This window comes from Papaver somniferum, chromosome 7 (genome assembly GCF_003573695.1).
Source record: "Papaver somniferum cultivar HN1 chromosome 7, ASM357369v1, whole genome shotgun sequence".
NCBI classification, from domain to species: domain Eukaryota; kingdom Viridiplantae; phylum Streptophyta; class Magnoliopsida; order Ranunculales; family Papaveraceae; genus Papaver; species Papaver somniferum.
Window position 1 is genome coordinate 196,757,408 of NC_039364.1, and position 12,153 is coordinate 196,769,560.

General features: G+C 37.9%; 1 protein-coding gene across 1 annotated transcript; it reads right to left on the reverse strand.

Annotated features, from left to right (window-relative positions):
* Positions 1 to 1,101: 1,101 nt before the first annotated feature.
* On the reverse strand, positions 1,102 to 4,768 carry LOC113295768 (bromodomain-containing protein DDB_G0278469-like). The gene is made up of 4 exons (XM_026544093.1): positions 4,697 to 4,768; positions 1,849 to 2,097; positions 1,551 to 1,800; positions 1,102 to 1,121 (listed from the first exon to the last, which is right to left on the reverse strand). The coding sequence occupies exons 1-4, from the start codon at positions 4,766 to 4,768 to the stop codon at positions 1,102 to 1,104; spliced, it is 591 nt and encodes a 196-aa protein (XP_026399878.1).
* Between the last annotated feature and the right edge of the window lie 7,385 nt (positions 4,769 to 12,153).

Sequence of the window (12,153 nt, forward strand, 5' to 3'; positions counted from 1 at the left end):
GTAAGACTCCATTGCAGACACATTTTGATTTCGTTCCCTATATTAAGACCAATCAGCAGTATGAGGGGCATTATCGAGTTTGAGTTTATCAATAAAAGGAGACCTAATAAAAGACAAGTTAAATTCTCACCTCTAGCTGCACCACTCGATCACTCAATGCTTTATAGGATTCTTGACACTCTTTAATCATCATCTTATAGTGGGACTGCGCAACAACCTTTTTACGTGTCGCTCCAAAACCAATTCCTTTAAGTCTCCCTTTAGTTTTCTTGTCCTCACCAAAGGCCTTTGCAAGAATATCATCTGTCACGGATGATCCACAGTCAGCATGATACTTTTCTCGAGATTTTTCAAGTTTTTCCTGTGTAAGCGTGTAAAACATCAGATATTTTTAACTTTTTCAAGCACACACAAATAAAACAAAGTAACATGAGAAGATTTCTTACCAAAGCTTCTACAACACCAGGATGTGGTTTCTTTCCTTTGCGTTGTTTATGACCAACTTTCCAGATTATAGCTCTATCAATCTCTTTGGTTGTATTTTGCTCTTTTTGCTGCCAAATAAATGTATCAATACATGAGTCATCAAGAATAGCATAACAACATGGTATTATCTCAGAATATTTCTAAGATAAAACTTTGTAGAGAACTTCAAACAATTATATTTTTAACGATGCAATAGCTTTCACATGGTGAATATCAAGACTGTAGAACATACCAATTTCACCTCCAATCGGGCGTAACCTTCTCGACTTATGGTATGTGGGGTGGTGTGTTTTGAACAATTTTCTTGCATTTTTATTCTTCTGACCTGAATATAAAAGTAAAAAAATCATTTGACAGACTTTAAAGTTTTTAATACAAATATATAGGCATTCTATATAATAGAAATTACTTACTCTGAATTCAATAGAGTCTACATGTTTCACAAACTCTTCCCACTCCCTAACTGTCATGGTCCTGGGCATTAACTTCTCCAGCCGTTTCTTTTGTTCTTCCCCTTGTAGCCGATCCAAAGCGTCGAGTACCAAACCAGCTTTCCTTGACCTTGCTTCTCTAAGATAAGTTCCCATCTTGCTGAAATAATAGTCTTTGTAATACTCAGGCACAATGAATCGGTTCTACAAATAAATTTAAATAATTGAATTAGAATACGCTATGAATTAAATAATTGTTGACTATGACTTAAATAATTATTGACGAATGAAAAGAGTTAAAGAGTTATCAATTGCGAACCGAGACTATCTTCCATATGTTTTCTTTGGATTCATAAGGGACAAGTCTCCAATCCTTGTACGTTAATGGAAGTTTCCGAACAAGCACCCCTAGCACACTGGCAAGTTGCACAGATGGATCACCAATCGGTTGTTCATTAGCGTTGAAGGAAATTGTTCTTTTCGGATCAGCAGAATCTAACTTCAGTGCATACATCTGGGTTGGACCACGTGGAAAATATTTTCTTTTCTTTGCTTCTTTTCCTTCTTCACCTTCCTCATTATCATCATTACCACTATCATTTTCTTCTTCCAATTCAGGCTCATCACCATTACCATTATCATTCTCTTCTTCCACATCAGGCTCCACATGATCAGAGTTATCCTCTTCCACAGCTTCCTCCTCCTCTTCCTCTTCTTCTTCATCTTGAAAATCTGCGAGAGTGTCGTGTGGATCCCTAAGTTGAACATTCAGACATGGGCCTGTGCTGCTTGTGTCAAGTTTTCGCTTTACATTCTTTCGCCCCACTCCAGATTTTTCAGTATCTCCTTCAGAGCTTTTTGATTGGGACTTTGTAGTTGTGGTCTGTGAATGTTGAGCACTTTAAGATTGCACATTCTTCTTCCTAGTAGCCTGTCTCTTTGTAGTTGGTGATGACATTTTAGCACTTTCAGGTTGTCGACGACGCTTTGGAGTTGTTGCACATCTAGTTAGAGAAGAAACAACAGCACTTGGTTCTAACTTCTTGTTCCTTGGTGATGATCGCCTACTTTCAGGTGGAAGGGATGGTTCTGCGGACTTGGTTTGAGTCGGGGTTTGCAGCTTTGAAGTGAGTGAAGCACTTTCAGTTGGGGACTGTTGAGTGTTCTGCTTATTTTTCATCTGCAAAAAGTGTAGCTTAGTCAAAATGAGAAGGTAAGTAGTTTGTTGTGAAATTGAGATGAAAAGTCATTACCTTTATCGCAAACTTCTTGTTCCTTGGTGATGATCTCCTACTTTCAGGTGGAAGGGATGGTTCTGCAGATGGAGAACCTTTATCAGTTTTGGACTGTTTGTTTTTCATCTGCAACAACAATGCATATAGGTTAGTTAAAATGATATGGTGAATAAATTTATTTACACTGAAATTGAGATGAGAATCCTTTACCTTTATGGCCAACTCCCTGACCAGCTTTTTCTTTATTGTTTCCTTGTTAGTCTTCATTATTGCAGTTATGCCTTGCAAAAATATAATCACAGTGGCTAAACTTCATGCTTTGGCACAAATATAATCAAATCATACACCTAAAGAGAATAAGGCTACACCTATCAAATCACAAATTCTTACGAATTCTAAATTATACTTCATGCATCGAACAAAGGGGGGATTTTTTGTTATAACACAGAACAAAGACCTAAAAAACTAGAACATGAGCTGCAGAGACAATCATTGAAATGAAAATCATCATAAAAATACCTAAAATCGAAAATTCCCTAAATTAAATAGGACCCAATACCAATTTCATCATGGAAACAACAAATCCTAAATTGCATGTGAAGATCTGAACATTTATGTGAAGAAAAAAAAAACTCAAAATTACTAAAATAGAAAACAGGAACAAAGAGATTTATTTTCTTAAGATTTGAGAGTATGAGAGATTACCCCTTCGTGAAATCCTTTTCTTGAAAATTTGTTAGGGTTTTCTTCGAAGTTGAAGAGCTCTGAGATTAATAGATAGTTATGGTTTTCTGAAGAGTTTGAGTGATTGAGAGATTGTTAGGGTTTCCTGATGAGAGATTTTTAGGGTTTTCTGATGAGGGATTGTTAGGGTTTTCCGACAAGAGATTGTTAGGGTTAGAGCTTCACAGTTGCAGACATGGCGATAGGTGAGAGATTTTTTTCTTTTTTCTGGTGAGAGAGTTTTCTTATTTTTGTGAAGAGTGAAGAGAATAATGATTTTGGGCGCGTTGCGAAAATACTGGGGGGAATTAACATGGGATAGGACACGTTGCAGTGGTCAAACATTAAATATTGTCTGAAAATTTCTTGGGCAGACACGTGACCAAATTTGGGCGGGATCTGGGGAGGGAAAGTGAAATTTTCTGATTGGTCTAAGCAAAAGCATACGGATTGGCAAAGAAACACAATTTTTGACAAACAAACACAAGATTCCCACCGTTAGATTTAGTAGCAGTTGCTTCCCTAACTTTGGTACGTTGGATTAGACAAAATTACAAAAAAAAAATTTGGTGGTAACACTCTAAGAGCAACTGCAGTGGTCAGACGGACATTATACCAACGCCTGGTGTGGGGAGTAAAATATACCAACGCCTGGTGTGGGGCGGGGAGTATACGTTCTCCCGGTGTAGGAAAAAAAAAAGAAAAAAAAAAGAAAAAAAGTGGGGCGGAGGTATTATGCCCGCCCCATGCATTTGAAGTTTGTAAAGAGTGGGGCGGAGGTATTAAGCCCGCCCCACACAAAAAAAAAGAAAAAAAAAGACGGGTGTGCATTATACGTTCGCCTGGTGTGGGGCGTGGACTATACGTCCGTCTGGGGTGGGACTTGGACTATACGTCCGCCTGGTTATGGGGCGTGGACTATATAAACGCCCGACTATATTTGGATTTGATCTTGGTCGCCGACCAAATTTGGTCTGGATTTTAGTCTTTGATCAAATTTTGATCGATGGTCCGTCCCACTGCGCCTATCCACTGGACACTATATTTGGGTTTAGTCGTCCATTGTGGACGCTCTAAGTAACATAGATATAACCTGACTCCGAGCTCGAAACCTGGCGGTAACTGGTAAGTGGACTATTCTAAGTCAGAGACTTCATAACCTGACCGGTTTTGGCAACTTCGAGACATAACATGGCTCCGAGATCGAAACCTGGCGGTGAGTGGACTACTCTAACTCGGATACTTCATAAGAACGATGAATCTGTCGATTCATAGGTAAGATGCTTTCATAATATTCCTCCAACCCTTAAACCTGACCGGTTTTGGCAACTTCGAGACATAACATGGCTCCGAGATCGAAACCTGGCGGTGAGTGGACTACTCTAACTCGGAGACTTCATAAGAACGATGAATCTGTCGATTCATAGGTAAGATGCTTTCATAATATTCCTCCAACCCTTAAACATGGCCGGTTTTGGCAACTTCGAGACATAACATGGCTCCGAGATCGAAACCTGGCGGTGAGTGGACTACTCTAACTCAGAGACTTCATAAGAACGATGAATCTAACCATATACTGGGAATATTCCTTTGGAATATTCTATGTATATCATCACATCATAACCACCCATTCATTTAATTTTTAATTCTATTTCATCTACAGCCGTTAATTTTTTTTTTGTTTAACATCATTCTCATATCTATTCCTTCCTCATCCTTTTCTTTTTTTCCCTCAACTGCATCTCCCCAGTGTGTTCGACGGAGAAACTTCACCTTAAACCACCATTACTCAAACCACCATCACTCAAACCACTTCGGTACAGCAGCACCTCCATCACTCAAACCACTGGCAACTTCATCGTCAACGACTCCAACAGCTCCGTTCATTACCATCGTTTTTAACTTCATCGATCTCAGGAGATTACTTCACCAACTTCATCATCACCACACAATGTTGAAGATCGATCTGTAACCCATATCTCGACTAACCACCTCCACCAATTTCCCGAAGTTGAAGATCGATCTGTAACCAAAGCTCAATTAGGGTATATTGTTTTTTTGATTTTTGAATTAGGTTTTTTTCAGTGACTTTTTTGCATTAAAATTTGAATTAGGTTTTTGTTCCTTTCTTATTTGCATGACAGTAATGAAGAAAAGAGGTTTCATGATTCTAGAGAGTTTTCAATTGCTCCATTTGTGTATTATAGATATCAATTGTTTTGCTTACATGTTTGATGCACATGTATATTATAGAAATCAATGTGTGGTTTTCATTGAAGTAGGCAGTATGATATGGACCTGCCGGTTGCACCCCATTAGAAAAAAGTTTAAATATAATTTTCATACGGCCAGTGATTCGTGCATCAATGAAATGAATGATGCATCATTGCATCAATGTAATTTAAGAAGTTACCACCCAGATAATATGAGAGAATTACTGCTCCAATCTTTTTTTTGTATATGTAAATATCTTATGATTTGTTAATCCGTTGTGGTTACTTATGCTGGTTATCATATTTTGATTGCGCCAGGTGCCATATCATACCCCAGGTGTTGGTTGAGAAGGAAATTGAAAGGTTTTTTTTAACTGGATTGAAGAACTGAACAGATTTGCAGATTCAAGTCATTCAAAATTATGAATAAAGATTGGGTTCATTGGCCAAGGTTAATATGTTGTTCACTGTAGAATATTACATTCTTTACATTGGTTTTCCCTCTTTTATTGTGTTATTCCGTGATTAATTATTTCGTCGTTCTTTCATGTAGGGGTGATCTTCCATATCAGGAGGCCTTGAAGAATTTCATAGATACCGTTTGTCAGAGACTTGGAAATCCTTCTGAATTCAGTTGTCCTTGTGTTGATTGTAAGAATCTCACTTTCCCACTTCCTCCGCAAGAAGTGCATCTTCACTTACTGAAACGAGGTTGGGATCCTACATACACTGAGTGGGTTTTTCACGGGGAGACTATACACACTTCTACTGATGTACACCAAGAGGGAGCAACAAGGGGATCATATCATATAGATGCTGCTGTTGAAGCTGATGCACATATCGATCAGGGACATGAACCTGTGCAAGATGAGGGTTTGGAAAACCATGTGGAAGAGGCGGACACACCGTTATATCCTAATTGTAAAACACACACAAAGTTATCCATCACTGTTGAATTGTATAGGCACAAGACAGTAAATGGTTTATCTAGGAAATCTTTTGACGAACTTCTCAAGACAATCGGTTCCTTGTTGCCGCCAGATCATTGTCTTCCTTGCTCAACATATGAAGTGAAAAAGCTGCTGAAATCTTATCAATTGACTTACCAGAAAATACATGCTTGTATTAATGATTGTTGTTTGTTTAGAAAAGATTTGAAAGATGCAGACGAGTGTCCTAAATGTCATTATTCTAGGTGGAAGGCAGACCATCTAACATGGACGATGCTGAAATGATAGACAAGCCGCAAAGAAGATACCGGTGAAGGTGCTTAGGTACTTCCCCATTGTGCCGAGATTGAGAAGATTGTTTCAATCAGCAGCACTGGCTGAGCAGTTGATATGGCACGCGACGAACAAGAGTAAGGATGGGAAGATGCGTCATCCAACAGATTCTTTGGCTTGGAAGCACATAGACAAAAAGTATCCCGAGTTTGCTTCAGATCCCCGTAATTTGCGTCTTGGGCTCGCTGATGGATTTAATCCATTTGGTGATCTTTCCGCAGCCCACATTGTTGGCCAGTGATGCTCGTGGTTAATAATTTGCCCCCTCAGTTGTGTATGCAAGGTGACAACATAATTCTGAGCATGGATTCCAGGAAAAAAAACCGGGTAATGACATTGATGTATACTTGCAGCCCTGATTGATGATCTTTTGAGTTGGGGAGAAATGCAGGTATATGATTCGTTTACTAAAACAGATTTTAACTTGAAGGCGTTATTAATGGGACAATAAACGATTTCCCTCATATGGTAATTTATCTGGATGTACGTATAAAGGGAAGGCAGCCTGTCCTCTTTGCGGTGAAAACACTTTCAAACTGGTTGGCATTTAGTCGTAAAACTGTCTACTTGAATCATAGGAGATTTCTTCGTCATAATCATCCTCTTCGGCAGAAAAAAATTGGTTTAATGGAGAGATTGAGAGGAAGGAAAAGCCACCGTTATGTCTGGTGCTGCGGCACTTGAATGTCAGAATAGTATTACAAATGATTTTGGGAAAGCGGAGAAGAACGAGGAGGAGATAAGGAAAAGAAAGAGCAAAAGAAGAAAATAAGGGCAAGAGTAGTGCGGCAGCAAGTGCAAATGTGGGTAATTCTAAATGTGGGAAGCGGAAAAGGGATGTTGTTGCTGATGCGGCTATTTCTGGTGCAAATGATGATGAAACTGAACTTCGGGTGTTTAACAAACGGTCAATATTCTTCGACTTGCCTTACTGGAAGGTTAGTTCCATAACTTCAAACTTACTTGTTAATATTTGGCTATGGGTTCTTCTGCTTTGCACCATGTTAGCCTCTAAACTTCACATTATCAATGTTGGGTTTTTCATAGATTAAATGTCTGATCTTTTATTTCTTTATAGAATTAATTACTAATGTTGGGTTTTTCCATCTTCCTAGGATTTATTACTACGGCACAATATTGATGTTATGCATACAGAAAAAAATGTTTGCGAGAGTATTATTGGTACCATATTGAATATAAAGTCCAAAACAAAAGACGGTCTAAAGTCCCGCAATGATCTGAAGAGTATGGGAATAAGACCAGAATTACATCCAGTAGAGATAAATGGAAAAACGATCCTTCCACCAGCACCATACTGTTTAAATGACAAGGAAAAGGCTATATTATAATAGGATGAGAAATTTAAAGGTTCCATATGGTTTTAGTTCTGATCTTAGAAAGCATTTCTCAAAAGATGGTTGCTTAGGTGTTCTTAAGGCTCATGATTACCATGTTCTTATGCAACAAATATTACCCGTTGCTTTGCAAGGACTTTTACCTGTAGGGCCAAGGGAGGCAATTTTCAGGTTATGTTCTTATTTTCACGAAATATGCCAAAGGGCAGTTGATCTCCATAGATTAATAGAACTTGAAGTAGAAGTTGCTGAGACTTTGTGTATGTTGGAGAGGTACTTCCCTCCGTCACTTTTTGATGTCATGATGCACTTGACAATTCACCTAGCTCGAGAAGTGCGATTATGTGGACCTGTACAATATCGTTGGATGTATCCATTTGAAAGGTATGCCAATTTAATTTATATTACTTCTGTTTTTTGGTTTCGTGTAGAAAGTTATGCCCTTTGTATCTTAGAGATACTAATATTTAATTAACTAGTAACTGTTGCATACTCGACTTTCCTAGGTATATGAAGACATTCAAAGAATATGTAAAGAATTATGCACAACCTGAAGCTTGTATAGCCGAGTGTTATCTTGGAATGGAGTGTGTTAGGTATTTTGATATTCGTAAGGCCCAAGCAGCTGAAACAGGAGTAGAGCAAAGGCGTAACGAAAACACTCAAAATGGTTCCACACCGGCAGCACGTCCTCTTTCTAAAGGTGTCCAAGTGCGTATGGATAGTGAGAAGTTAAAGATAGCTCACAGATATGTGCTTTTTAACACACCCGAAATTGACCCATATATGATGTAAGTATGATGTTCACGTTTATTAAAAATGGTCTGTCAATTAATACTTCATTTTCTAATTTTAATTTTGTCTTAGAATGCATATGGACGAGTTAAAATCTCCTGCTGGGAGGGCAATTACTAGTGAAGACCAACTCAATTCCATACAGTCTGACACATTTGCAGATTGGTTTCAACAAAAGGTATGTTTAGTCCACTCTTAGTCAGATTATGCATCTTAGTATAGTTTAAACACTTGGACATTTTGCTGCTGTGGAAAACTACTACAAAAAACACAAATGCGTGTGATTTTGTTTCATTCTATCACATGGAACAATCCATGTTCGGCACACCATCATATAAATCTAACTTCTTATGCTTAGATAAAAAATTTAGTTATATTCTTATGTCCTGAGATTATACATTTGTAGGTTAAGATGCAAATTGAACAAGGGATGCCAATATCACACACGGTAGAATGGTTGTCATATGGGCCGTTGGAAAACTGCATATCATATAAAGGCTTGCTTATCAATAACACTAGGTTTATTACGAAGGATGTTAAGAGAGTCACACAAAACAGTGGAGTTTCAATTGAATCAACAACCTTAGTTGCAGGATTGTCAGAAACTAGTGGGTTCTACGGTGTTTTATAAGAAATTTTATTGTTGGACTACAATCATATGTTTCAAATTCCAATATTCAAATGTGATTGGGCTCACACCAATTTTGGTGTGAAGGTAGAAGATGGCTTTACATTAGTCAATTTAAAGCAGCATAAGAACCAATACTGTAACGATCCATTCATTTTAGCAGAGCAAGCGCGACAAGTTTTCTATTCTCGAGAGTCAAATACATCTAACTGGTATGTGATGGTGAAACCACCGCCCAGGGGTTTCCATGAATTAGAGGAATACAATGAAAAGCATGACACAAATTTCCAACCAGTGGATACTTCAACTCTTGGTTTCCAAATGGATGACGAGAACGAGAGTTACTTAAGAGAAGATGGGGAATATACCATAGTGGTTCCGACAAAGAAGAAGAACAAAAAGAAGAAGAAAAAGAAGTTCACAAGTTAGATTAGTAGTTTATTATTTTTACGGTATTGTATTCTTACTTTAGCAATATTTGGTGTTATTTGCCTTCTCAGTAATCTACTTCAACTGCTATTCTCAAGTTTCTTGCTACAGCTGAGTGTGTAGTTCTGTATGAGTTTCCTGCTATTCTCAAGTTTCTTGCTACAGCTGAGTGTGTAGTTCTGTATTGGCTTGTGTATTTATCACTTATCAAACTCTATGTTCTATTGTTGGTAATTCAGGGATGCTTTTGTTATCATCATTTGTGTGTGAATATCGGTTTGGAGATGGTAATGTTTTTCAGAATATTTGTTTGTTTGATGGTATACTTTTGCCATAATTCCCCAGTTGCATGCTTTGCTTAAAGCGGGTGGTCTTATAGAATGTGTGTGATTATGTACAGAGAAGAATGTATATGGTTACAGAGAATGCTTCGCGCTCTTTGCGGCTCAGTCGGCTTTGAGCATTATATTTTGTTTTACAACGCTTATGAAGGGTTGCCATAATAGTATATTAAAGAACCACCAACTTTACAGAACTTGTGATAGTGTAGGTATGGTTAGTGGTGTAGACTTCCATATAGGAGGCTCAGGGTCGAATCCCCCAAACCTAATTTTTTCCCACATTCTATATTTTAACTTCAACAACACTTATAAGTGTCGTCATACGTTTCTATTAAAAAAAAAAAACCAAACTTGTGAACTGTAAGGATGGTTGATGAGCTATACATCCATGCATTAGGTTCATGTTCGAATCTCCCCTCTAACATATTTTTCATTATCATATTTTTGTGTTCTTCAACAACACTTGTGAGAATTGTGATAGGCTAAGTCACTACACTTATGAAAAAAAGTTGTTATACCTAAATGTCGTCACAACAGTTTTGCTAAAGGAGTTGTCGTTTGTTTTCTTAGCGCAACCCCTTGTTCCTAAGCGTTGGTAGTGATGATATACGACAACTCTTCCTTTGAAACCAGTTGTAAAACATAGGACTTTCTACGATGTATAGCGAAGTGTTGTAAATCTCCAGTTGTAGATGTATATTGTTCCCGTAGTGGGTAGACTATTGTTGAACCAACAATGTACACGTTTGGGTGCGGTTAACAAACCTAGAAGCGTACAATCATTTGTGTATGACAAGCTAAGTTTTCGATCTAACGGTTGAGAAATATTAGCTTGAATCTAAATCAGGTTTTCCTCTAACGGTGAATATTGATTGCTTTGTAACTAACGCAAAACCCTGATATGAAAGTCTATATAAAGGAGACATCTAGTATTGTGCAAAAGTAATCCCCACACCTTACGTGTGATACTAGTTTGCGTGCTAGAGTCGTTTCTCCTTTAACCTTTGGTTTTCTTCTTCTAAAACCAGGTTAACGACTTAAAGACTTCATTGGGATTGTGAAGCCATACCGATACTACTTTTATCGTAGTTGTGTGATCTGATCTTGCATCTTCTATCGTAACAGTACAATCATATTGATTGGATTGAGATCATGAGAGTTATCCGATAGGCAAGATATAAAAAGTAATCACAAACACCTTCGTCTTATAGTTTGTGATTCCACGACATCTTGTTTCACTACCATACGATTTAGATTGTTCTGAGGTGATTGACTAATCTAGACTGTTCTTCGGGAATATAAGACCGGATTATCAATTGGTTCCTATTCACCTTGATTATTATCAAAAGACGGAACAAAAACTTTTAGGGTTTTTCTGTGGGAGACATATTGATCCTTTGATAGACTTGTCTGTGTGAGACAGATTTGCTTATTGCTAAAGCCTGCAATTTTGGGTCGTAGCAACTCTTAGTTGTGGGTGAGATCAGCTAAGGGAATCAAGTGCGCAGTATCCTGCTGGGATCATAGGCGTAGGGAGTACAACTGTACCTTGGATCAGTGGGAGACTGATTGGGGTTCAACTATAGTCCAGTCTGAAGTTAGCTTGGAGTAGGCTAGTGTCTGTAGCGACTAAATACAATGTGTATTTAATCTGGACTAGGTCCCAGGGTTTTTCTGCATTTGCGGTTTCCTCATTAACAAAATTTCTGGTGTCTGTGTTATTTCAATTTCCGCATTATATTGTTTATCTTTAGAATTGAAATAATACATGTTGTGCGTGTAGATCATCAATTGGTATAATCCAACCTTTGGTTGTCTGGTTGTCATTGATTGATCCTTGGACATTGGTCTTTGGTACCGTCCAAGTTATTCCTTGTGTTTGATTAAAGACTCGCTGATTTCTATTATCTTGAGTAAATCAAAACAAGAGAGAGATATTAACTCCTTGAGATACTTTTACCTAGATTGAGTCTGACTGTCTAGTTGATTCTCTAGAAAGTATTTTGGATTTAATCCATACAGATTGCTAAGCGAAATATTGGATGGTGTTGTTAGACCCACGCTTTTTCAATTGGTATCAGAGCAGGCAAACACGTTAAAGACCTTATAAGTTTGTGTTTGTAGTGATCAGATTATGGACGAGTCTATCTCTAATAACGTACCAGTTCAGAAATTACCAGATGATTCTAAAAGCTTGGATTCACATGAGAGAACTTCCACATCTAAGTTAATAT

What these genes read in the sequence shown, in the direction of transcription:
- LOC113295768 (XM_026544093.1), bottom strand. Translation starts at nt 4,768, where the DNA reads ATGGTAATGAACGGAGCTGTTGGAGTCGTTGACGATGAAGTTGCCAGT. An exon ending in TGAGTGATGGAGGTGCTGCT is followed by an intron (nt 2,098 to 4,696) that starts GTACCGAAGTGG and finishes CACTTTTTGCAG; the next exon opens with ATGAAAAATAAGCAGAACAC. An exon ending in GGAAGAAGAGAATGATAATG is followed by an intron (nt 1,122 to 1,550) that starts GTAATGGTGATG and finishes ATTTATTTGTAG; the next exon opens with AACCGATTCATTGTGCCTGA.